This window comes from Crassostrea angulata, unplaced genomic scaffold, assembly GCF_025612915.1.
Source record: "Crassostrea angulata isolate pt1a10 unplaced genomic scaffold, ASM2561291v2 HiC_scaffold_20, whole genome shotgun sequence".
In the NCBI taxonomy this organism is placed as follows: Eukaryota; Metazoa; Mollusca; class Bivalvia; order Ostreida; family Ostreidae; genus Magallana; species Magallana angulata.
In genome coordinates, this window is record NW_026441575.1 from 76,279 (window position 1) to 103,688 (window position 27,410).

At 36.8% G+C, this 27,410-nt stretch overlaps 3 protein-coding genes and 1 long non-coding RNA gene across 4 annotated transcripts; 3 read left to right on the forward strand and 1 right to left on the reverse strand.

The window, feature by feature from the left end:
• Positions 1 to 8,029: 8,029 nt before the first annotated feature.
• LOC128168626 (uncharacterized) lies at positions 8,030 to 9,376 on the reverse strand. Its single transcript, XR_008241428.1, has 3 exons — positions 9,060 to 9,376; positions 8,367 to 8,422; positions 8,030 to 8,191 (listed from the first exon to the last, which is right to left on the reverse strand). It is a non-coding gene; the product is annotated as an uncharacterized LOC128168626 (long non-coding RNA).
• Positions 9,377 to 11,875: 2,499 nt separating this feature from the next.
• On the forward strand, positions 11,876 to 14,824 carry LOC128168624 (uncharacterized). The gene has a single exon (XM_052834782.1). The coding sequence runs from the start codon at positions 12,100 to 12,102 to the stop codon at positions 14,668 to 14,670; it is 2,571 nt and encodes an 856-aa protein (XP_052690742.1). The 5' UTR covers positions 11,876 to 12,099; the 3' UTR covers positions 14,671 to 14,824.
• Positions 14,825 to 15,359: 535 nt separating this feature from the next.
• Positions 15,360 to 16,788, forward strand: LOC128168619 (uncharacterized). Its single transcript, XM_052834780.1, has 4 exons — positions 15,360 to 15,529; positions 15,796 to 15,851; positions 15,942 to 16,436; positions 16,583 to 16,788. Exons 2-4 carry the CDS (start codon positions 15,827 to 15,829, stop codon positions 16,786 to 16,788), a joined length of 726 nt encoding a protein of 241 aa, XP_052690740.1. The 5' UTR covers positions 15,360 to 15,529; positions 15,796 to 15,826.
• Positions 16,789 to 21,716: 4,928 nt separating this feature from the next.
• Positions 21,717 to 24,665, forward strand: LOC128168625 (uncharacterized). Its single transcript, XM_052834783.1, has one exon. The coding sequence runs from the start codon at positions 21,941 to 21,943 to the stop codon at positions 24,509 to 24,511; it is 2,571 nt and encodes an 856-aa protein (XP_052690743.1). The 5' UTR covers positions 21,717 to 21,940; the 3' UTR covers positions 24,512 to 24,665.
• Positions 24,666 to 27,410: the final 2,745 nt, after the last annotated feature.

Consider the following 27,410-nt stretch of genomic DNA (forward strand, 5'->3'; position numbering starts at 1 on the left):
CTGATGCAGTGGAGAGGACCTTACATAATAGTCCAGAAGGTAGGGAGTGTAGATTACAAGATTGATGTAGACGGAAAGCTTAAGACATTCCATGCTAAAATGCTGAAGCGATATGTTGATAGACAGGATGATGACAATATTAACAGAGACATTGTAGGAGTAGCGGTTATCGATGTAGAGAACGACAGCTCAACAGATGACAGTGATTTAAATGACTCTCCGTCACATTTGAATCCGGAAGGTCCAGAGAATGTCAACATCAGTGATGAACTTGGTGAGAGAGAAACTCATGACATTAAAACTTTGCTTTGTAAATATTCTGATGTTCTTACAGATGCTCCAGGACTGACTACTTTAGCGAAACATGAAATCAGATTGACCAGTGAAAAGCCTGTACGCACAAAGCCATATCCATTACCCTTTACTTCACGTGAAACTGTATGCGAAGAGGTCAGGAGAATGCTAGAAACAGGGATCATCGAACCATCGACAAGTCCTTATACATCGCCGATTGTTATAGTCAAGAAGAAGGACGGCTCCAATAGATTCTGCATAGATTTTAGAGCAATTAACAGAATAACAGTGTTTGATGCAGAGACGATTCCGTGTGCGGACGATATATTCGTGCAGTTGGCAGGCAGTAAGTACGTGTCAAAATTTGATCTCTGTAAAGGTTATTGGCAATTACCTCTTGAAGAAACGTCAAAGTGCATAACAGCTTTCCAGACACCACTTGGACTGTTTCAGTTCATGGTTATGCCGTTTGGTCTGGTCAACGCGTCAGCCAGTTTCAGCCGTTTAATGAGAAAACTATTAGAAGGTATGCAGTTCATTGACAACTTTATAGATGATGTTATAATATATACCAAGTCATTTCAGGAACATTTGCAGATTGTGGAGGAGTTTTTAGAAAGACTGCGCGCTGCAAACTTAACTGCGAAGCCAAATAAGTGCTTTATTGGATTTCAAAGTTTAGAGTGTTTGGGACATATAGCAGGAGAGGAGAAACTTCTTCCAGTACCAGAGAAAGTAGCAGCTATTCAGGAGTTTTCACCACCTACCACTAAGAAACAGGTTAGGTCATTTTTGGGACTAGTTGGTTTCTATAGAAGATTTATACCTAACTTTTCAGCTATTGCAGCCCCGCTGACAGATTTGACACGGAAAGGACAGCCTAACAAGTGTATCTGGGGACAGCAGCAGGAAAATGCATTTACATCGCTGAAGTACGCACTCATGGTAACACCTGTGTTAAAATTACCCGATATTAGTAAACCATTTATATTGCAGACAGATGCGTCAGATGCAGGTGTTGGTGCAGTGTTGTTGCAAGAGGAAGATGGAGTGAAGAAACCGGTTTTCTACGCTAGTCAGAAGCTGAAGTCGCACCAGTTATCCTACTCTACGATCGAGAAGGAATGTTATGCTATAGTCTGGGCGGTCCAGAAGTTCCAAAGGTATTTATATGGAAAAGAGTTCCTACTGGAGACCGCCCACCAACCTCTGGTTTATCTAAGCCACGCCAAGGTATCTAATGCTCGTTTAATGAGGTGGGCATTGTTATTGCAACCATACAGATTCCGGATCATCGCAATTAAAGGTTCTGAGAACGTCGGTGCAGACTGTCTAAGTAGACTGTAAATATGTTACAGTACATTTTGTGTATATTTTATTGACATTTTTTTTATTGATTGTGTTTTTTTATCAAAAGTTTATAAAACTTTCTTGGATAGGGAGATATTGTCACAATCAATAGATTTATTCATTCTTACTATTTTCCTATAGGGTACCTCTGATTTTTATTCTATGTTCATATCCTTTTTGGTGCCTCAGATTTTGTCAATTCAGGTATTGGTCAATATTGGACTATACTCGGACTGTTCTATTTGTTTACTATGATGCTATAAATACCCATGTTTTGGTCAGTGAGCCGGGGTCCATTAGCACGCACTGCAGTAGTAACACGATGTATAGCTAAGTGTATTTTTTACGGTAACCATCTCCATTAGGGGTAAGTTCGTTTTTCCTTATACTTTAGTCTTGTTTGTAATATTTAAGACTTTAGGTAACTGTTCTTATACGTGTTCGATAGTATTTTCGTGTTAACGTTTTACATACTTGTTTATTTACCGTAGAGTTATGGTACGTTTGTGTGACAAGCGTGGTTTGCTAGTTTATTTGTGAGTTTATATTTCGTAGTCTTATACGGCGTTTTTGGTCATACATTGACTGTTTTGTGATGTTAAGGGGTCTTATACACTTAACTTTATTGCATGTTAAGAGGTCTTATACGCTTAACTGTGACTGTGTTTGATACGTTAAGAGGTCTGATACACTTAACAGTTTTTCACAGCGAGTATTGTTCGGTGTGATTGTATGGCGTGCAGTTGCGGTAATTAGGTAAATAAGTATATTGTGAAAGTGAAACGTTGAATTGAAAATATTGTTATTTATATATAATTAAAAGGTTCCAACAAGGCTCCAGCAATGTCCCAGTGATGATTCGGCCATAGTCACCAGTGTTCCGGTATTGAACATCTTACCACCCGTGCAACCTCCTTCGAGTATTCACTTACTACGCTGGAAGCCGGTGGACGGAAGCCGTCATCTTAGGACGTGGTACCGAAGGAGGACACATTGGAGGAACACTGGAGGGACACTGCTGTCCAATATACCACCATAGGACATTGACGAATCAGATATTAGAAACATTTTTTTTTGTTAATATTTTGTGTGTGTGTGAATGTGTATATTTGTAAATTTATTGATTTTATATATAGATAAAGATTGTAAATACTTATTGTTGTTTTCATTGCTTGACTGGTTAGACACACGACGGCTGTCGTGACAGACGGGTACTTTTTCCCCCCGAAACTGTCCCTTGCTACCAAAAGGTTCTTCGATTTCAACTGATTGTCTATGATTAAGATTACTGTAATATAAGCAATATATTCCAAAAGATTTAGAAGGTTTCCTTGTTGATTAACCATACTGATAATTTAACGAGAAACAGAAAGTCATGGGCTAATTCATTGGGGTGGAACTTTTAAACCAAAGCATTTATCATTTAACTAATGCTGTCTATTTCTTTGTATTGATGTAATAAAAGATAAACTGGGATGTGAAGGTAAATTCCAAAAGCTTGTTGATTAACCATACTGATAATTAAATGAGAAACAGAAAATCATGGGTTCCTTCATTGGGGTAGAATTTTTAAACAAAAGCATTTATCATTTAACTAATGCTGTTTAATTCTTTGTATTGATGTAATGAAAGATAGATTAGGCTGCAAATATTAAAACAAAGAGACTTAGTAGGTTTCCTATGTGATTAAATTGTACTGACATTTCAACGCGAAGCCGAAAACCATGGGTTCCCTCATGGAGGTTTAAATTCAAGTTAAAAGCACATTTCTTTGAAATCTTCCTGATTATTTCTTTGTATTGATGTTGAAAAGATACAAAAAAAAGGTGCCAGAATAGATTCCAAAAGATTTAGGAGTTTTCCTTGGTGATTAACCATACTGATAATTTAATGAGAAACAGATAATCATGGGCTCTGTCATTGGGGTGGAATTTTTTAACAAAAGCATTTATCATTTAACTTATGCTGTTTTATTTCTTTGTAATGATGTTATAAAAGATAAGTTAGGCTGCAAATATTAACACAAAAAGACTAAGTAGGTGTCCTGTGTGATTAACTGTACTGACATTTCAACGCGAAGCCAAAACCCATGGGTTCTTTCATGGAGGTTTAAATTCAAGTTAAAAGCACTTTTCTTTTAAATTTTACTGGTTATTTCCTTGTATTGATGTAATAAAAGTTAAAAAAGGGTGCCAGGATAAATTCAAAAAGATTTAGGAGTTTTTCTTAGTGACTCACTATACTAATTTTCTCTGTATGAACTGAAAATTATGAGCTCTTTTCTGGGCTGCAATTTCTGAATAAAATGATTTCTCACTTAATTAATGCTGATTTTCCCTTGTATTCATTTAATAACAGGTAATTTAGGGTGCACATATTAATCAAAGCAGGTTTAGGGTTAGGGTTAGGGTTGGGTTGGGGTTAGGGTTAGGGTTAGGGTTGGGTTGGGGGGTTAGGGTTAGGTTTAGGTTAAGGGTTAGGGCTAGGGTTTGGGTAAGTGTTTCGGTTAAATTGAAGTAGGGTAAAGGCATATTTACGAAATCATTTGCTGTATCAACTCGTCAATGTCACCGAATTGTCACGTGGTCTTTGAAGAGCGGAGTTAAAGGTGGATTGATATATATATATATATATATATAGTCATTGTTGTTTAGGTTAAATTTATTTAGCAGCCATTTTACCTGACATTTAAACCTGAAACCATAAACTTGATGTTGAACCCTGCATGGGGGTTAAGTTTTGAACTTATACTTCGGTAGAAGCTCTTTTAAGACGAAAATAGAAATCATTTAATGTTCCGGTTTGCATTAAAATTTACAGAAATCAATTAGGCCTACATATTGCAAATCAATTTCAACAAGAGTCCCCCCTCTAACTAATGATAATCATTAACAATCATTTCATGAATATTAACAACACTTATAAGCCTTCAAGTAGAGCAACTCTCAATTTTACAAAAAACAATTTGTCGGGTACTTTTTCCCCCCGAAACTGTCCCTTGCTACCAAAAGGTTCTTCGATTTCAACTGATTGTCTATGATTAAGATTACTGTAATATAAGCAATATATTCCAAAAGATTTAGAAGGTTTCCTTGTTGATTAACCATACTGATAATTTAACGAGAAACAGAAAGTCATGGGCTAATTCATTGGGGTGGAACTTTTAAACAAAAGCATTTATCATTTAACTAATGCTGTCTATTTCTTTGTATTGATGTAATAAAAGATAAACTGGGATGTGAAGGTAAATTCCAAAAGCTTGGTGAATAACCATACTAATAATTAAATGAGAAACAGAAAATCATGGGTTCCTTCATTGGGGTAGAATTTTTAAACAAAAGCATTTATCATTTAACTAATGCTGTTTATTTCTTTGTATTGATGTAATGAAAGATAGATTAGGCTGCAAATATTAAAACAAAGAGACTTAGTAGGTTTCCTATGTGATTAAATTGTACTGACATTTCAACGCGAAGCCGAAAACCATGGGTTCCCTCATGGAGGTTTAAATTCAAGTTAAAAGCACATTTCTTTGAAATCTTCCTGATTATTTCTTTGTATTGATGTTGAAAAGATACAAAAAAAGGTGCCAGAATAGATTCCAAAAGATTTAGGAGTTTTCCTTGGTGATTAACCATACTGATAATTTAATGAGAAACAGATAATCATGGGCTCTGTCATTGGGGTGGAATTTTTTAACAAAAGCATTTATCATTTAACTTATGCTGTTTTATTTCTTTGTAATGATGTTATAAAAGATAAGTTAGGCTGCAAATATTAACACAAAAAGACTAAGTAGGTGTCCTGTGTGATTAACTGTACTGACATTTCAACGCGAAGCCAAAAACCATTGGTTCTTTCATGGAGGTTTAAATTCAAGTTAAAAGCACTTTTCTTTTAAATTTTACTGGTTATTTCCTTGTATTGATGTAATAAAAGTTAAAAAAGGGTGCCAGGATAAATTCAAAAAGATTTAGGAGTTTTTCTTAGTGACTCACTATACTAATTTTCTCTGTATGAACTGAAAATTATGAGCTCTTTTCTGGGCTGCAATTTCTGAATAAAATGATTTCTCACTTAATTAATGCTGATTTTCCCTTGTATTCATTTAATAACAGGTAATTTAGGGTGCACATATTAATCAAAGCAGGTTTAGGGTTAGGGTTAGGGTTGGGTTGGGGTTAGGGTTAGGGTTAGGGTTGGGTTGGGGGGTTAGGGTTAGGTTAAGGTTAAGGGTTAGGGCTAGGGTTTGGGTAAGTGTTTCGGTTAAATTGAAGTAGGGTAAAGGCATATTTACGAAATCATTTGCTGTATCAACTCGTCAATGTCACCGAATTGTCACGTGGTCTTTGAAGAGCGGAGTTAAAGGTGGATTGATATATATATATATATATATATATATATATATATATATATATATATATAGTCATTGTTGTTTAGGTTAAATTTATTTAGCAGCCATTTTACCTGACATTTAAACCTGAAACCATAAACTTGATGTTGAACCCTGCATGGGGGTTAAGTTTTGAACTTATACTTCGGTAGAAGCTCTTTTAAGACGAAAATAGAAATCATTTAATGTTCCGGTTTGCATTAAAATTTACAGAAATCAATTAGGCCTACATATTGCAAATCAATTTCAACAAGAGTCCCCCCTCTAACTAATGATAATCATTAACAATCATTTCATGAATATTAACAACACTTATAAGCCTTCAAGTAGAGCAACTCTCAATTTTACAAAAAACAATTTGTCGGGTACTTTTTCCCCCCGAAACTGTCCCTTGCTACCAAAAGGTTCTTCGATTTCAACTGATTGTCTATGATTAAGATTACTGTAATATAAGCAATATATTCCAAAAGATTTAGAAGGTTTCCTTGTTGATTAACCATACTGATAATTTAACGAGAAACAGAAAGTCATGGGCTAATTCATTGGGGTGGAACTTTTAAACAAAAGCATTTATCATTTAACTAATGCTGTCTATTTCTTTGTATTGATGTAATAAAAGATAAACTGGGATGTGAAGGTAAATTCCAAAAGCTTGGTGAATAACCATACTAATAATTAAATGAGAAACAGAAAATCATGGGTTCCTTCATTGGGGTAGAATTTTTAAACAAAAGCATTTATCATTTAACTAATGCTGTTTATTTCTTTGTATTGATGTAATGAAAGATAGATTAGGCTGCAAATATTAAAACAAAGAGACTTAGTAGGTTTCCTATGTGATTAAATTGTACTGACATTTCAACGCGAAGCCGAAAACCATGGGTTCCCTCATGGAGGTTTAAATTCAAGTTAAAAGCACATTTCTTTGAAATCTTCCTGATTATTTCTTTGTATTGATGTTGAAAAGATACAAAAAAAGGTGCCAGAATAGATTCCAAAAGATTTAGGAGTTTTCCTTGGTGATTAACCATACTGATACTCAGCTATGTTAAGGGCGTCCATACAAAAATAGCGATATTTATCACATAAAATGTTAGCCTTTGAACAATCTTGGTATTCTACTCCAAACATTTGTTAAACAAAGTGATATTTTATCGATTATACAAATTAAATAATTTGTTATCGGATGAGCAATTTTTGAGTCTCTTGGGAATACCCTGTCACGTGATACTGCTAAAAATAGATGAACCAGGAATAATACGAAAAAATGCAAAGTGCAAGGGCATAACATAAACAAATATAGTTATTTCTGTTTCTAACTTGTAAAATGAACCTTCAAAATTTCGAAAAATGCTGGGAGCTTAAAATATTCAAGTAAGAACAATTATTAAATTCAATGTAAACAGTGTATGAACAGCAATTTACTGGGATTTCCCGCAATTAACGCTTATTTATATGAAATGCGCAGCGACTTCATACAGCTCCCAGCACTTTTTGATATAATAGGGATACAATGGTAAGACATGGAAATTTTCAATATATTTGATCAAGTGTATGCCCTTGCACTACTGCATTTTATCTTACCCACTTCACTTTCAGCATCATTTGCGTGAAATTCAAACGCAACACTGACTAAGATCAGGATTTTGATTTTCATTCTTAAAATAATTTAACGCTGTGAATTTCACTAAAATAATGTTTAAATGTTGTTTCTGTTCACACCAATCATCATTATAAAATTGTTGAAATTGGAAAAACATAACTTCATCAGTTGCCTTTATTGGGGGGGGGGGGTGTAAGTGTTGAGTTTGTTTATGTTTCATAATAATTTATGTTACTATGCTGGTGAATAAGTTCTTTTAATGTATAATCAGGTTTACTTGTAATCATAATTGATATTTTAGTACTAATGAAAGAAAGCAAGAAGAAACAATATATCAATATATTATCAAGAATTTATTTTGATAATCAACTTTACAAATATCGCTTTTCTGTGACAAACTGTTCAACAAGACTAGTGTTTTCTGATTTTTAGTATTTTTCAGTCATAATGTGTAATTTATGTAAATTGACAATTCTTCTTGCACACCACATGTCCTTCTCTTCTGTCTTTTTGATATTAGGAGGTAGTCCAGTTGATAAGAAAACCAATACCTGAAATGATGAATAAATATCAATTTCAAATTTCATTTCAATAGATATCAATGCAAATTATTATAATAGGTTACATTAGTATCATTATCAATATGATATAAAAAAAACAACAAACTATGCATGAAGTTGAAGTTAGTGAGTAAAAGAGATATTTATATACATTTGTAGTACCTACTTTTTATCAACATCCCAAGAAGTGTTTTCAGTGGACCATCTACTGCCTTAGTAACCCTGAAAATGAATAATGTGTCATAATTAGCATTAAGCTATTGTGTTAAAGATAACATGAAAATGAAACATTACTCTATTATTGGGCATATTAATGGCGGTTTCAATTTCAGTGATATTACAACAGGCATAACCAAATGTTTATTGTTTTAAAATGTGTGGAAATTCAGTTTGAACACACTTTAATTTTGTCTTAAATAAATTTAATTAGATCTTCATAAAAGAAGGCTGAATAAAATAACACATTTCGATTCACTTAAACAACATTACAATCTTATCTATAATCATTCCAGATCCTCACAGTAATCTTTGTAGTGCTAGCACATACAGTGTTTGGCCATGGACTTTTTATTGTGTACTTTGAACATGGGGGAAATGCGATCTAATATTATCGCGATATGAGACCAGTAAAAAGCTAAAATGAGCCTCAACGCTCTCTATGATCAAAACTAGCGAAACACAGAACAATTACTTTGCCTGACTGAGTCACCAAACTGATGTTTGAACACAATATTACATGAAAAACAAATGTAAACAAGTAAACAAAATCGAAGCCGAGGAATTTCACTTCGTTTCCGTTCCATCCAACAATATTAGGTAATATAAAACAATATCTAGGGGAAGTACAGATAAATCCTACCTTGTTCAGTTGAATCCTATGCCGATTTCTGTCCACGCTGGTTGTAAACGAGTTAAATTCCGAGATATATCACTGAAGTCCACATGTTTATTCTGATCACAGCTGCAAGCGCCGGTGTGACGTAGTCAACCTCGACACGTCATCAGACGACTTAGGATTTCATGATTTCGCGAGGGATAAAGAATAGATTATGATTTTATTTCAGTACACCTTTCTTGAACCATTCAAACCCAATAATTAATCATATTCATTTTGGTAGATGTTTGTTAATTACCGAAATACCCATATCTCGTAAAATCTCATGAATAAGGGGCGGGGCTTATGCAAATATTTCTAAATCACACGTGGTAGAATTCTTAGACCTTCCTTAACATAGCTGAGTAATTTAATGAGAAACAGATAATCATGGGCTCTGTCATTGGGGTGGAATTTTTTAACAAAAGCATTTATCATTTAACTTATGCTGTTTTATTTCTTTGTAATGATGTTATAAAGGATAAGTTAGGCTGCAAATATTAACACAAAAAGACTAAGTAGGTGTCCTGTGTGATTAACTGTACTGACATTTCAACGCGAAGCCAAAAACCATGGGTTCTTTCATGGAGGTTTAAATTCAAGTTAAAAGCACTTTTCTTTTAAATTTTACTGGTTATTTCCTTGTATTGATGTAATAAAAGTTAAAAAAGGGTGCCAGGATAAATTCAAAAAGATTTAGGAGTTTTTCTTAGTGACTCACTATACTAATTTTCTCTGTATGAACTGAAAATTATGAGCTCTTTTCTGGGCTGCAATTTCTGAATAAAATGATTTCTCACTTAATTAATGCTGATTTTCCCTTGTATTCATTTAATAACAGGTAATTTAGGATGCACATATTAATCAAAGCAGGTTTAGGGTTAGGGTTAGGGTTGGGTTGGGGTTAGGGTTAGGGTTAGGGTTAGGGTTGGGTTGGGTTGTGTTAGGGTTAGGGTTAGGGTAAAGGCATATTTACGAAATCATTTGCTGTATCAACTCGTCAATGTCACCGAATTGTCACGTGGTCTTTGAAGGGCGGAGTTAAAGGTGGATTGATATATATATATAGTGATTGTTGTTTAGGTTAAATTTCTTTAGCAGCCATTTTACCTGACATTTAAACCTGAAACCATAAACTTGATGTTGAACCCTGCATGGGGGTTAAGTTTTGATCTTATACTTCAGTAGAAGCTCTTTTAAGACGAAAATAAAAATCCTTTAATGTTCCGGTTTGCATTAGGGTTAGGGTTAGGGTTAGGTTTAGGGTAAGTGTTTCGGTTAAATTGAAGGGTTAGGGTTAGGGTTAGGGTTTGGTTAGGGTTAGGGTTAGGGTTAGGGTAAAGGCATATTTACGAAATCATTTGCTGTATCAGGGTTAGGGTTAGGGTTAGGGTTAGGGGTTGGGTTAGGGTTAGGGTTAGGGTTAGGGTTAGGGGTTGGGTTAGGGTTAGGGTTAGGGTTAGGGTTGGGGTTAGGGTTAGGGTTAGGGTTAGGGTTAGGGTTGGGTTAGGGTTTGGGTTAGGGTTGGGTTAGGGTTAGGGTTAGGGTTAGGGTTGGGTTAGGATTAGGGTTTGGGTTAGGGTTGGGTTAGGGTTAGGGTTAGGGTTAGGGTTAGGGTTAGGTTAGGGTTAGGGTTAGGGTTAGGGTTGGGTTAGGGTTAGGGTTAGGGTTAGGGTTAGGGTTTGGGTTAGGGTTAGGGTTTGGGTTAGGGTTAGGGTTAGGGTATAGGCACTTTGACGAGATGCGTGTGCGGGAATGCGGGACTCCGCCTATTAATCCACGTGACTGTCAATCATTTCGTTCTATCAATATCTGATGATTTGGTGTTTTATCATTCCTTTGATTGTGACTTGGATTATATGGGTTTTTCACTTGTTAAAGGTAACTGCATTTTTTAATATCATTATTTAATTGCTCATTATCCTGCATTCTAATGTTAAGTAGCAATAGATATGAAATTCTATAAACATAGTAGTTATTCCTGGTAGTAATTGATAGACTATTGAATTGATCTATAGTTTACAATTAAATTTCAATCGTAGCAAGATATTCATCAAATGTAGTGAATGATTGATATTAATGAAACTTTTTGATATACTTAATTAAGATAATTACGTTAAAAACTTTGGCTCATTAAACTTAAGGTCTAACATTGTTTTACTCTGTGTTGAACCCGTGTATACACTGGGATCAACTAGGGTATACCCTGAGTTTACCCTGGGTATACCCCGGGTATACCCTGGGTTTACCCCGGGTATACCCTTGGTGTACCCAGGGTATACCCTGGGTTAAACCCGGGTATATCCTGGGTTTAACCCGGGTATACCCTGAGTTTATCCCGGGTTTAACCCGGGTATACCCTGGGTTTACCCCGGGTATACCCTGGGTTAAACCCGGGTATACCCTGGGTTAAACCCGGGTATACCCTGGGTTAAACCTGGGTATACTCTAGGTTAAACCCGCGTTTAATCTGTGTTAAACCCGGGCATACTCTTGGTTAAACCCAGCGTATACCCTGGGTTTTACCCGGGTGTACCCTGGATTAAACCATGGTAAAGGCCGAGTTATATTTAGGTTTACCCCGGAATATACCCTAGACTATACTCGGGTTTAACCCAAGGTTGATCTTTGAGAATAGAGTTTAATATATATTTTTGTTAAAAAATTAATTAATTGAGATATTATGCCGGGTAATTATTTCTTATCATCATCTAAGTTGAAAATTAGATATTATAAAAAAAAAGCTTTTCTCATTACGAGTGTCTAAACACGTCATATTTTTTAAAAATTTTAGATGGATATGGAAGATACGGAACAAACTTTTTCTGAAACGGTGTTGGAGAATTTCAACCTAGCCAAGGCGTACAATTCTGTATCTGAAACACCACAACTCTTTTTAAGAAGGGATGATCGGATTTTTGGAAGATGTCTGACAGTCGATGAAGTAGAAAGAGAAGTATGGTTGAGATATTCCTTTGACATTGATGGATGCGTTGTGGAGTTTAAATCTTTGGCCGCAATAAGAATGCCCGTGAGACATATCACACTGTTTCCAAATGATAATGCAAGTCTACGGAACGTTAGAGGCCTTTTGAAAAAGCACGTCAGATTAACAGAATACAGTAAAAGCGAACTTATGACCTTCTCAAACAGCTTAGGGTTCCAGCTATTTTATGAAAGAGGGTGGGAATGTTGGATAGCTTTAATTCCTATGCACCAGATGCATTCAGTTGCATTATCCATTCAGCAAGTGAGACAACAAGCCCTCGCCACATTTCTTCAGCTGAGAGAGAATTTTAAAAATACACTAATGGCTCTTGCTTTGCGTGGAGAGGCTAGAAGAACTCTCGAAAAGAATGACATTAATGACGTTCGAAAAATGTTCATTTTACCTGACGATTGTTATGCAATACTCGATGCTTTGCAAGCATCTTTATACCAACTGACCCAAACTGGACTTTTGAGACCAATCATATTTTGCTTCCGCTTTGGTGAAAAAATGACCTGTGGATTATCATTGTCAGATTTTAATACCCAATTTACATTGCGTACAACTATCCATGTTGCTGCAAACATACTGTCAGACTCTGAAGAAGTTGATCTTCTTTGGTCTACTGCGGGATTGCAACAAATCATCCGCCACAGAGGAACACTTTGTACATGCTTATCATTCAAAGACTGTGCCAACTATCAGAGCAATCTAGATGGAAGACCAATGGATATCAAAACTTGTTTGCGGACGATTTGTCGTTTTCCACACGAGGTGCAGTTTGTTCAACTTTACGCTGACATTCCACATCGTCAACCCAATTGTCGATATCATCCAGTGTCGGGTTGCATTGTTGGAGGTATGTGTTTCCCACGATCGACAGCAGAGGCATTCCTACGCGACGCTGATCATTATATATCTACTTTGCAAAGCAACTGGACATTACTAAGGAGAAGTACATGTAGGATTGAATTTGTTGTTTCGCAGGATTCAGTTGCTGACCATATAAATGCTATGGATTTTATTAATTTAACCAAACTAGAAGTACTTTTAGAATCTGTACCTCTGTTAGTGCCTTTTCCTTTGCATATTCTAACATGCATTCGACATTTGGGTTTATGGATTTGCAAGGAACTTAAAGAATTATTGAACGAGTATAAAAAAACAGGATATGTGCGTGCCACCTGGCAATCCTATCAGTTGGAACTAGCCTCCGAAAAACTTTTGTGGGGAAAGCCACTTTGTGGAAGGAGTACATCTTACTCTATCAATCTAGGACCAGGAGCTCTTGGTCCCAGTAGAAGTTCAACTGACCACTATGGATTTCTATCTTTAGAAGTGTACTCAACCTGTATGCAAAACGAATATAGCATTCCCCCACAAGAAATATGGACAACATCTGAGGTCATATCTAAGATGATAAAACGGTCAGTGGGATTGCACGATCACTTGGATGGCAGCTATGGAGTCATTGGTCGACATTTGGTTGTTGCCTTACTACATGACCTGCACGAAACTGGCAAGGCTGCCAGTTACGTTCTTTTTGAAGATTTCCTACGAGAGATAAAATCTTGCAAGACAACATTTAAGACAGTCGGTGCTGTAACAATTAGATCGCTGGTCAAACTGTTAACAACAAACAGAAGAACAAATTCCCAAATGGTTTTCCCCAGCTTGTACCTGCTCTTGGATAAAAGTAATATATCAGTGGCAGAAGTCATAAAAGCTGGTATTCTTGAACTTGACCTTAAACATTTTCCAGCTGTTACAACATATGACAGGCATGGGAATATGACACTGACTTGGTCATTTAATGATAAATTCTGGACGGTTGTATATGACAAACATTCTACAGATATCACAGAAAACACACTTGTCACAATATCAGATTTAGTAAGAGGTGAATTGGAAAAACGGGGGCTAATATACCCAAGTAAGATTAAGAAAACCCCAAAGATTCTTCCTTGGTTAACAATGTGCCTTCGAAGGCTCCAGAAAGAAAATATGGATATGGAACAATTAGTAATAACAATGACGTATATCAGCTGTATTGCACTTTTGATGCAGGGCCAATATGTCGAATATGACAGGTTAGCTTTACTGACGATCGACCTACCGGTAGATAAAAACAAACTGATCGCCTTGGAGATTTTGTCAAAGTTGCAATTGGCCAGCTTTAGATTTCGCAATTTGCAGTTAAATCGCTTGCACTTCACCATCCCACATAAACTTGAAATGTTGACAGGAGCAGAAAAGAAAAGTACGAAGAAGGGAGAAACAACGCAATCAGAAGAGGTTACTACCAATGACAATAAAGTCGAAGAACTCCCCCCAAAATACGTCGATCATGACAATGCTGACGATGACCCTATTCTATTTGATAAAGACATCGGACATCGAAGAACTTCCACTTGCTTCCCGATTTCTACATCCTTGAAAGCTCCCTGGTCAGCCCAAGAGTTGGAATTCCTGCATGCTCAAAGGTTGGCAGAAGTTACCATTCGTGAAAAATACGAACGCTTTAAATTACAGTGTTTAAGATCAAATATTCCTTTCCGTACATTTCGGGCTTTTGAAACAAAACTACAAAGACTTTCAAATAAGTAAATATATGCTGCAAGAAGCATAATTTAATTGCATTTACATTTAACAGTTATGTGAGTTATAAGTCATGTTTGATTATAAGCAGGATATTGTTGATTTCGGAATTTCTACATCGGCAATCACTAAAGCAAATAAATTTTGTCTAAGTTTATTTTTGTCTGAGTATTTAATTTGGAAGTAAATGTGAAAAAAGTAATCTTTGACTTTTATTTCTTTATCAAACATTTATCAGGGAGTTTGTGAAATTTAGAACATTTTTTTAACTTCTTAAATAGTTTCCGTCGAGTCTATTTTTTGATAATGTATTGTGTAGAGAATGGAAGTACTTAAGAATAAAAAATTGTTTAGATGGCTAAAAGTTTCTTGTGAATCAACCTAATGAACTAATAACTTCAATTAAATACTGAGAAAGGGTTTTTTTTCTTCAAGGTCATGATTTCACAAAGTCTCCATTTATGTTGAATAAGAAGATTGAAAATGTTTTGAATTTTTTTTTATCATAGTGTATAATTTATTAATGGTTTAAGTTCGCAGACAGATCTTTGTCCGCAAACATAGCGTACTAAATAAATCACGCACAAAAAAAGTATGAATGAACTATTTCACTTCTTTTTGAACTGTTTTATAATTTAAAACGGCAAGATAATCTTTTACCATAACTTGCAATTACAGGACAAAGTAAAATCTAATATTTGGCAGTTGCAAATGCTTACTCGAACGTTGAGCTTATGGATTGATGATACACAAGCCGTGTTAACTAGTCTTTCCCATCACTCAGAGCGCCTGCTAACGTTAACACAGAAAGCACAGTCATTGTTTCCTTGTCACTCCTTCAGTGCAGACGGTGATTTTCTTAGGAGAGGTAAGCAATTCATTAATTGAAAGTAATCAGTATACCTAATGATAAAGAATGTTTAGAATGCAAAATTAATTTCTTGTTTGTCTAAAGGAAGTTCAAATAAAAAAATAATAATATTAAATCATTCTACAATTTTAGAATATGTACAGACTTCCATAGATAAGATTAAAATGACTCAATCAAACACAATTGGTTTTGTTCTTATAAAACAAACTATTTTGTCGCATACGTTTATTTTAATTATTTTACGATGTTCCTGTGCACTACAGATTCCTCACTTGTCTTGAATTAAATAGCAGTATGGAGAATGACTGGCTATCCGAAGGTAATTTTTATAACATAGATATTGAAACATTGTTTAATATAGCAAGCATATTACAACTTTACATGCATGTTTTTGAATCATATTTGATAGATGAAAACGATCCAAAGTATGAAGCCTTAAGAGAATTTGTCCTTGAGACTTTCGGGAAGTTCAGTCGTAAAATAAGAGAAGTTGGTATTAAGCTTGAAAACCTTGAAAAAAAATTGGACTCAGGAACAGAATGTGCCAAGTTCGAAGCTGATTTGGACCAGATTCATAAGAAAATTGATAAAGAGGTGAAGCCTGAATTTGAAAACGCACTTTCCTTCCAAATTAGTCAAGTGAACTCGAGAATAGACGAGTTAGAAATGGCTCTAGTAAATCCTAAAAAGAGAAAAATGATAGACACTGAAGAATTTGAAGAAGAGGAAACAGAAGCTAAGATCGCGACATCTGTGGAAGAATTAAATGAAAACATAAGAAAAGAAGTCGCGGAAGTGTTCAAGAGCATCGAAAGGAGCTACCGCAAAGAACAGGAAAAAGTTTCGAAGTTACAGCTAGCGTACATTCATTACTGGCTGGGATTGCAGGAAACCATTTCTCCAAGTAAGTATAATATACTCCATGTATAGCAACGGGGAAACGTTTATAGTTAAATTAAGATAAAAGAATGAATGCCAGTTTCATTTATTCGTAATGCTTATGCTTTGAGATAGAATGAGAACTCAAAAAGTGTTGTTTTGTTACAATAGCAAAAATGGTAGACATCCAAAATTTGATAAAAGATGGTGTGGAGGATCGCATATGGAGCGAGGGATGGAAGCCAGACGTTCGAGGGGATTTCACCAACTATTTACAGGACAAAGTAAAGAAAATAGTCAAGAAGAAAAGAGCAATCAACGAAAGAACAAAGCTCCAGCAAGAGCTAGACAACTTGGTTGGGAATGATTTGCAATAAAAGTTTGCTTATGGTTTGTGTAAAAAGAAAAGCATCTGTTCATTAAGTATTGCTTATCATTTATGTTATCCTTTATGTAAACCTTTTGTTAGTGCAAGGAAATTTGCTAAAGTAATGAAAGGTAAAAGAAGCAGGAAGCTATATATTATATTAACATTATGTTGATGTAAGGAAAGTAACTTCATAAAATATATGTTGATATCATTTTTGATAAGAGTAAAAAATGAGTATGTTTTAACAACAAATATGAAAACTAATAAACGAATGATCTTTAAAATAATTTGTTGGTTAGTTTTTCAACGCACAACGCAACTTCAGTTATACATAGTGGATAAAACTTTATCCCTTTAAAAATCCAAGTTTGGGAAAGTTTAATGTATATTTAATTTTAACAGCCTCTGTACAACATTATCCCCGAATATCAAGGTCTGGGATTAGATTTTAGATGATAAACCCGGGATGACCCTAAAAATCAGGGTTAGCTCGGGGTTAGCCCTTAAACTTCCGGGTTGGGGAAGGGTTGGTGGATATTTCATGTGACCTACCTCTGTACAACATTATCCCCGAATATCAAGGTCTGGGATTAGATTTTAGATGATAAACCCGGGATGACCCTAAAAATCAGGGTTAGCTCGGGGTTAGCCCTTAAACTTCCGGGTTGGGGAAGGGTTGGTGGATATTTCACGTGACCTACCTCTGTACAACATTATCCCCGAATATCAAGGTCTGGGATTAGATTTTAGATGATAAACCCGGGATGACCCTAAAAATCAGGGTTAGCTCGGGGTTAGCCCTTAAACTTCCGGGTTGGGGAAGGGTTGGTGGATATTTCACGTGACCTACCTCTGTACAACATTATCCCCGAATATCAAGGTCTGGGATTAGATTTTAGATGATAAACCCGGGATGACCCTAAAAATCAGGGTTAGCTCGGGGTTAGCCCTTAAACTTCCGGGTTGGGGAAGGGTTGGTGGATATTTCATGTGACCTACCTCTGTACAACATTATCCCCGAATATCAAGGTCTGGGATTAGATTTTAGATGATAAACCCGGGATGACCCTAAAAATCAGGGTTAGCTCGGGGTTAGCCCTTAAACTTCCGGGTTGGGGAAGGGTTGGTGGATATTTCATGTGACCTACCTCTGTACAACATTATCCCCGAATATCAAGGTCTGGGATTAGATTTTAGATGATAAACCCGGGATGACCCTAAAAATCAGGGTTAGCTCGGGGTTAGCCCTTAAACTTCCGGGTTGGGGAAGGGTTGGTGGATATTTCATGTGACCTACCTCTGTACAACATTATCCCCGAATATCAAGGTCTGGGATTAGATTTTAGATGATAAACCCGGGATGACCCTAAAAATCAGGGTTAGCTCGGGGTTAGCCCTTAAACTTCCGGGTTGGGGAAGGGTTGGTGGATATTTCATGTGACCTACCTCTGTACAACATTATCCCCGAATATCAAGGTCTGGGATTAGATTTTAGATGATAAACCCGGGATGACCCTAAAAATCAGGGTTAGCTCGGGGTTAGCCCTTAAACTTCCGGGTTGGGGAAGGGTTGGTGGATATTTCATGTGACCTACCTCTGTACAACATTATCCCCGAATATCAAGGTCTGGGATTAGATTTTAGATGATAAACCCGGGATGACCCTAAAAATCAGGGTTAGCTCGGGGTTAGCCCTTAAACTTCCGGGTTGGGGAAGGGTTGGTGGATATTTCACGTGACCTACCTCTGTACAACATTATCCCCGAATATCAAGGTCTGGGATTAGATTTTAGATGATAAACCCGGGATGACCCTAAAAATCAGGGTTAGCTCGGGGTTAGCCCTTAAACTTCCGGGTTGGGGAAGGGTTGGTGGATATTTCATGTGACCTACCTCTGTACAACATTATCCCCGAATATCAAGGTCTGGGATTAGATTTTAGATGATAAACCCGGGATGACCCTAAAAATCAGGGTTAGCTCGGGGTTAGCCCTTAAACTTCCGGGTTGGGGAAGGGTTGGTGGATATTTCATGTGACCTACCTCTGTACAACATTATCCCCGAATATCAAGGTCTGGGATTAGATTTTAGATGATAAACCCGGGATGACCCTAAAAATCAGGGTTAGCTCGGGGTTAGCCCTTAAACTTCCGGGTTGGGGAAGGGTTGGTGGATATTTCATGTGACCTACCTCTGTACAACATTATCCCCGAATATCAAGGTCTGGGATTAGATTTTAGATGATAAACCCGGGATGACCCTAAAAATCAGGGTTAGCTCGGGGTTAGCCCTTAAACTTCCGGGTTGGGGAAGGGTTGGTGGATATTTCATGTGACCTACCTCTGTACAACATTATCCCCGAATATCAAGGTCTGGGATTAGATTTTAGATGATAAACCCGGGATGACCCTAAAAATCAGGGTTAGCTCGGGGTTAGCCCTTAAACTTCCGGGTTGGGGAAGGGTTGGTGGATATTTCATGTGACCTACCTCTGTACAACATTATCCCCGAATATCAAGGTCTGGGATTAGATTTTAGATGATAAACCCGGGATGACCCTAAAAATCAGGGTTAGCTCGGGGTTAGCCCTTAAACTTCCGGGTTGGGGAAGGGTTGGTGGATATTTCATGTGACCTACCTCTGTACAACATTATCCCCGAATATCAAGGTCTGGGATTAGATTTTAGATGATAAACCCGGGATGACCCTAAAAATCAGGGTTAGCTCGGGGTTAGCCCTTAAACTTCCGGGTTGGGGAAGGGTTGGTGGATATTTCACGTGACCTACCTCTGTACAACATTATCCCCGAATATCAAGGTCTGGGATTAGATTTTAGATGATAAACCCGGGATGACCCTAAAAATCAGGGTTAGCTCGGGGTTAGCCCTTAAACTTCCGAGTTGGTGAAGGGTTGGTGGATATTTCATGTGACCTACCTCTGTACAACATTATCCCCGAATATCAAGGTCTGGGATTAGATTTTAGATGATAAACCCGGGATGACCCTAAAAATCAGGGTTAGCTCGGGGTTAGCCCTTAAACTTCCGGGTTGGGGAAGGGTTGGTGGATATTTCATGTGACCTACCTCTGTACAACATTATCCCCGAATATCAAGGTCTGGGATTAGATTTTAGATGATAAACCCGGGATGACCCTAAAAATCAGGGTTAGCTCGGGGTTAGCCCTTAAACTTCCGGGTTGGGGAAGGGTTGGTGGATATTTCATGTGACCTACCTCTGTACAACATTATCCCCGAATATCAAGGTCTGGGATTAGATTTTAGATGATAAACCCGGGATGACCCTAAAAATCAGGGTTAGCTCGGGGTTAGCCCTTAAACTTCCGGGTTGGGGAAGGGTTGGTGGATATTTCACGTGACCTACCTCTGTACAACATTATCCCCGAATATCAAGGTCTGGGATTAGATTTTAGATGATAAACCCGGGATGACCCTAAAAATCAGGGTTAGCTCGGGGTTAGCCCTTAAACTTCCGAGTTGGTGAAGGGTTGGTGGATATTTCATGTGACCTACCTCTGTACAACATTATCCCCGAATATCAAGGTCTGGGATTAGATTTTAGATGATAAACCCGGGATGACCCTAAAAATCAGGGTTAGCTCGGGGTTAGCCCTTAAACTTCCGGGTTGGGGAAGGGTTGGTGGATATTTCACGTGACCTACCTCTGTACAGGGTTAGGGTTAGGGTTAGGGTTAGGGTTAGGGTTAGGGTTGGGTTAGGGTTAGGGTTAGGGTTAGGGTTAGGGTTAGGGTTGGGGGTTGGGTTGGGTTAGGGTTAGGGTTGGGGGTTGGGTTGGGTTAGGGTTAGGGTTGGGGGTTGGGTTGGGTTAGGGTTAGGGTATAGGCACTTTGACGAGATGCGTGTGCGGGAATGCGGGACTCCGCCTATTAATCCACGTGACTGTCAATCATTTCGTTCTATCAATATCTGATGATTTGGTGTTTTATCATTCCTTTGATTGTGACTTGGATTATATGGGTTTTTCACTTGTTAAAGGTAACTGCATTTTTTAATATCATTATTTAATTGCTCATTATCCTGCATTCTAATGTTAAGTAGCAATAGATATGAAATTCTATAAACATAGTAGTTATTCCTGGTAGTAATTGATAGACTATTGAATTGATCTATAGTTTACAATTAAATTTCAATCGTAGCAAGATATTCATCAAATGTAGTGAATGATTGATATTAATGAAACTTTTTGATATACTTAATTAAGATAATTACGTTAAAAACTTTGGCTCATTAAACTTAAGGTCTAACATTGTTTTACTCTGTGTTGAACCCGTGTATACACTGGGATCAACTAGGGTATACCCTGAGTTTACCCTGGGTATACCCCGGGTATACCCTGGGTTTACCCCGGGTATACCCTTGGTGTACCCAGGGTATACCCTGGGTTAAACCCGGGTATATCCTGGGTTTAACCCGGGTATACCCTGAGTTTATCCCGGGTTTAACCCGGGTATACCCTGGGTTTACCCCGGGTATACCCTGGGTTAAACCCGGGTATACCCTGGGTTAAACCCGGGTATACCCTGGGTTAAACCTGGGTATACTCTAGGTTAAACCCGCGTTTAATCTGTGTTAAACCCGGGCATACTCTTGGTTAAACCCAGCGTATACCCTGGGTTTTACCCGGGTGTACCCTGGATTAAACCATGGTAAAGGCCGAGTTATATTTAGGTTTACCCCGGAATATACCCTAGACTATACTCGGGTTTAACCCAAGGTTGATCTTTGAGAATAGAGTTTAATATATATTTTTGTTAAAAAATTAATTAATTGAGATATTATGCCGGGTAATTATTTCTTATCATCATCTAAGTTGAAAATTAGATATTATAAAAAAAAAGCTTTTCTCATTACGAGTGTCTAAACACGTCATATTTTTTAAAAATTTTAGATGGATATGGAAGATACGGAACAAACTTTTTCTGAAACGGTGTTGGAGAATTTCAACCTAGCCAAGGCGTACAATTCTGTATCTGAAACACCACAACTCTTTTTAAGAAGGGATGATCGGATTTTTGGAAGATGTCTGACAGTCGATGAAGTAGAAAGAGAAGTATGGTTGAGATATTCCTTTGACATTGATGGATGCGTTGTGGAGTTTAAATCTTTGGCCGCAATAAGAATGCCCGTGAGACATATCACACTGTTTCCAAATGATAATGCAAGTCTACGGAACGTTAGAGGCCTTTTGAAAAAGCACGTCAGATTAACAGAATACAGTAAAAGCGAACTTATGACCTTCTCAAACAGCTTAGGGTTCCAGCTATTTTATGAAAGAGGGTGGGAATGTTGGATAGCTTTAATTCCTATGCACCAGATGCATTCAGTTGCATTATCCATTCAGCAAGTGAGACAACAAGCCCTCGCCACATTTCTTCAGCTGAGAGAGAATTTTAAAAATACACTAATGGCTCTTGCTTTGCGTGGAGAGGCTAGAAGAACTCTCGAAAAGAATGACATTAATGACGTTCGAAAAATGTTCATTTTACCTGACGATTGTTATGCAATACTCGATGCTTTGCAAGCATCTTTATACCAACTGACCCTAACTGGACTTTTGAGACCAATCATATTTTGCTTCCGCTTTGGTGAAAAAATGACCTGTGGATTATCATTGTCAGATTTTAATACCCAATTTACATTGCGTACAACTATCCATGTTGCTGCAAACATACTGTCAGACTCTGAAGAAGTTGATCTTCTTTGGTCTACTGCGGGATTGCAACAAATCATCCGCCACAGAGGAACACTTTGTACATGCTTATCATTCAAAGACTGTGCCAACTATCAGAGCAATCTAGATGGAAGACCAATGGATATCAAAACTTGTTTGCGGACGATTTGTCGTTTTCCACACGAGGTGCAGTTTGTTCAACTTTACGCTGACATTCCACATCGTCAACCCAATTGTCGATATCATCCAGTGTCGGGTTGCATTGTTGGAGGTATGTGTTTCCCACGATCGACAGCAGAGGCATTCCTACGCGACGCTGATCATTATATATCTACTTTGCAAAGCAACTGGACATTACTAAGGAGAAGTACATGTAGGATTGAATTTGTTGTTTCGCAGGATTCATTTGCTGACCATATAAATGCTATGGATTTTATTAATTTAACCAAACTAGAAGTACTTTTAGAATCTGTACCTCTGTTAGTGCCTTTTCCTTTGCATATTCTAACATGCATTCGACATTTGGGTTTATGGATTTGCAAGGAACTTAAAGAATTATTGAACGAGTATAAAAAAACAGGATATGTGCGTGCCACCTGGCAATCCTATCAGTTGGAACTAGCCTCCGAAAAACTTTTGTGGGGAAAGCCACTTTGTGGAAGGAGTACATCTTACTCTATCAATCTAGGACCAGGAGCTCTTGGTCCCAGTAGAAGTTCAACTGACCACTATGGATTTCTATCTTTAGAAGTGTACTCAACCTGTATGCAAAACGAATATAGCATTCCCCCACAAGAAATATGGACAACATCTGAGGTCATATCTAAGATGATAAAACGGTCAGTGGGATTGCACGATCACTTGGATGGCAGCTATGGAGTCATTGGTCGACATTTGGTTGTTGCCTTACTACATGACCTGCACGAAACTGGCAAGGCTGCCAGTTACGTTCTTTTTGAAGATTTCCTACGAGAGATAAAATCTTGCAAGACAACATTTAAGACAGTCGGTGCTGTAACAATTAGATCGCTGGTCAAACTGTTAACAACAAACAGAAGAACAAATTCCCAAATGGTTTTCCCCAGCTTGTACCTGCTCTTGGATAAAAGTAATATATCAGTGGCAGAAGTCATAAAAGCTGGTATTCTTGAACTTGACCTTAAACATTTTCCAGCTGTTACAACATATGACAGGCATGGGAATATGACACTGACTTGGTCATTTAATGATAAATTCTGGACGGTTGTATATGACAAACATTCTACAGATATCACAGAAAACACACTTGTCACAATATCAGATTTAGTAAGAGGTGAATTGGAAAAACGGGGGCTAATATACCCAAGTAAGATTAAGAAAACCCCAAAGATTCTTCCTTGGTTAACAATGTGCCTTCGAAGGCTCCAGAAAGAAAATATGGATATGGAACAATTAGTAATAACAATGACGTATATCAGCTGTATTGCACTTTTGATGCAGGGCCAATATGTCGAATATGACAGGTTAGCTTTACTGACGATCGACCTACCGGTAGATAAAAACAAACTGATCGCCTTGGAGATTTTGTCAAAGTTGCAATTGGCCAGCTTTAGATTTCGCAATTTGCAGTTAAATCGCTTGCACTTCACCATCCCACATAAACTTGAAATGTTGACAGGAGCAGAAAAGAAAAGTACGAAGAAGGGAGAAACAACGCAATCAGAAGAGGTTACTACCAATGACAATAAAGTCGAAGAACTCCCCCCAAAATACGTCGATCATGACAATGCTGACGATGACCCTATTCTATTTGATAAAGACATCGGACATCGAAGAACTTCCACTTGCTTCCCGATTTCTACATCCTTGAAAGCTCCCTGGTCAGCCCAAGAGTTGGAATTCCTGCATGCTCAAAGGTTGGCAGAAGTTACCATTCGTGAAAAATACGAACGCTTTAAATTACAGTGTTTAAGATCAAATATTCCTTTCCGTACATTTCGGGCTTTTGAAACAAAACTACAAAGACTTTCAAATAAGTAAATATATGCTGCAAGAAGCATAATTTAATTGCATTTACATTTAACAGTTATGTGAGTTATAAGTCATGTTTGATTATAAGCAGGATATTGTTGATTTCGGAATTTCTACATCGGCAATCACTAAAGCAAATAAATTTTGTCTAAGTTTATTTTTGTCTGAGTATTTAATTTGGAAGTAAATGTGAAAAAAGTAATCTTTGACTTTTATTTCTTTATCAAACATTTATCAGGGAGTTTGTGAAATTTAGAACATTTTTTTAACTTCTTAAATAGTTTCCGTCGAGTCTATTTTTTGATAATGTATTGTGTAGAGAATGGAAGTACTTAAGAATAAAAAATTGTTTAGATGGCTAAAAGTTTCTTGTGAATCAACCTAATGAACTAATAACTTCAATTAAATACTGAGAAAGGGTTTTTTTTCTTCAAGGTCATGATTTCACAAAGTCTCCATTTATGTTGAATAAGAAGATTGAAAATGTTTTGAATTTTTTTTTATCATAGTGTATAATTTATTAATGGTTTAAGTTCGCAGACAGATCTTTGTCCGCAAACATAGCGTACTAAATAAATCACGCACAAAAAAAGTATGAATGAACTATTTCACTTCTTTTTGAACTGTTTTATAATTTAAAACGGCAAGATAATCTTTTACCATAACTTGCAATTACAGGACAAAGTAAAATCTAATATTTGGCAGTTGCAAATGCTTACTCGAACGTTGAGCTTATGGATTGATGATACACAAGCCGTGTTAACTAGTCTTTCCCATCACTCAGAGCGCCTGCTAACGTTAACACAGAAAGCACAGTCATTGTTTCCTTGTCACTCCTTCAGTGCAGACGGTGATTTTCTTAGGAGAGGTAAGCAATTCATTAATTGAAAGTAATCAGTATACCTAATGATAAAGAATGTTTAGAATGCAAAATTAATTTCTTGTTTGTCTAAAGGAAGTTCAAATAAAAAAATAATAATATTAAATCATTCTACAATTTTAGAATATGTACAGACTTCCATAGATAAGATTAAAATGACTCAATCAAACACAATTGGTTTTGTTCTTATAAAACAAACTATTTTGTCGCATACGTTTATTTTAATTATTTTACGATGTTCCTGTGCACTACAGATTCCTCACTTGTCTTGAATTAAATAGCAGTATGGAGAATGACTGGCTATCCGAAGGTAATTTTTATAACATAGATATTGAAACATTGTTTAATATAGCAAGCATATTACAACTTTACATGCATGTTTTTGAATCATATTTGATAGATGAAAACGATCCAAAGTATGAAGCCTTTTTTTCTTTTTTTCTTTTTTTCACCACTCTTTTTTTCAAAAGGGTGGCTCCCATCAGCCACGCACCTCCGTTCACTTGACTCTACACTAATTTAGTGTTTCGGCGGTGTGATACGAGGTTAATAAGTAATAAATGGTTTTGAAAAAGGAATCGGTTTATAATTTAGGTATTCCTTTTCTTTAATTTTACTGCTGCAAATCCGCCTCATCAGGAGTTTATTCGCATTACTGTATGTGTATGTACATAGTACATATATTAGTTATTGTTTAATTATTGAGGAGGTGAGAATATCACCAATATTTTGATTTCGTTTGTAGGACACAATCGGTAATTCTGAGAAAATTTGTCTACATTCTTGTACAATCTTTGTACAATCTTTTTTTCAACCCTTAGTGCCATCGGAAAATCCACCCAAGCGGCCGGAGCAGCCAAATCTAAATTTAACGAAAAAACCAGACAGTTGAAGGAAGAATTTGATCGGAAACTTTTAGATTTCAAAGTTAACATCCGTTCAGAAAGAAAATCCACAATCAATCAACACTCCAGACGACCTTACACTGCCAAGGAAAAGAGCGTGAAAAAAGGACAAAAATTCCGTCCATATTGAATATGTGTTCTTATAAAGCCAACGAGCTTTGTGAAAAATTTAATAGCTCAAACAATCATGTGACAGTATACCTTACTGTATTTTAAAACAAACTCTTCTATCATTCATAATGTGGTTTATAATTGTATTACAGCATTGAACAATAGCTCATTGCGTATCGCAATGCTTTCAATTTAGGATTTACCTATATTGCATAAAAATGTGAGTGCTATTAAATTCGTATTGTCAAAATAATGCCTATGCCTTGAGTTTTGATTGGAGCTCAGTTTTCTGCAAGCTCCTCCCACAGTTTGGGAATTAGTTTGTTGTCAGGTCAGTAGTCATTCAACTACAGAATGGCTCGTCGTTTCAATCGAAACGCAAAATCTAAATCCAAAAAACACCGATCGTTTAATAACACAGCTCGGAAAAATAGAGAGCATAGAAACAAAGTGCGTATAGCACGGGAACATGTTTTTAATCTCACGCCTGACAAATTGTCAGATAACGATTACTTACTTCTGGCTAGAGGTCTTAAATTTGTACCATCACCTACCTCTCTTCATGTTAAACAGCAAATAATGCGCGATTTCAATGAATTCGCCAGAAAATTAAAATGCAGATACATGTTCTATGATCAAAATAATGACAACAATATTCACCCCTTTCGCATGAAAAGTGGCTATCAACCTGCAATGATGAACAATCCCATACAAAACTATATTGACAAAACAAAACTAGAATTGTCATCTATGGAAATTCGTAAGACAACTGACAATCTAAGCGCTTTGGAACGCAAAGCGCTAAACACATTAAAAGGCAGAAAAGACATTATTATTAAAAAAGCTGACAAAAATAACATGTGTGTTATACTCAACAAAAGTGATTACATCAAAGAAGGTGAACGTCAGTTAAATAGCAAATACTACTGCAAAATTACTGATCCTAACTTTAGGCATCTTAATGAAAGCATCATGAATAAACTATCAGAAATGAATGATAACGGTGTACTTG

Bases quoted from the DNA above. Each gene is read 5' to 3' on its own strand.
- LOC128168624 (XM_052834782.1), top strand. From the start codon at position 12,100: ATGCCCGTGAGACATATCACACTGTTTCCAAATGATAATGCAAGTCTA.
- LOC128168619 (XM_052834780.1), top strand. From the start codon at position 15,827: ATGGAGAATGACTGGCTATCCGAAG. The intron at 15,852-15,941 runs GTAATTTTTATA...CATATTTGATAG, and splicing joins GAATGACTGGCTATCCGAAG to ATGAAAACGATCCAAAGTAT. The intron at 16,437-16,582 runs GTAAGTATAATA...TTGTTACAATAG, and splicing joins GCAGGAAACCATTTCTCCAA to CAAAAATGGTAGACATCCAA.
- LOC128168625 (XM_052834783.1), top strand. From the start codon at position 21,941: ATGCCCGTGAGACATATCACACTGTTTCCAAATGATAATGCAAGTCTA.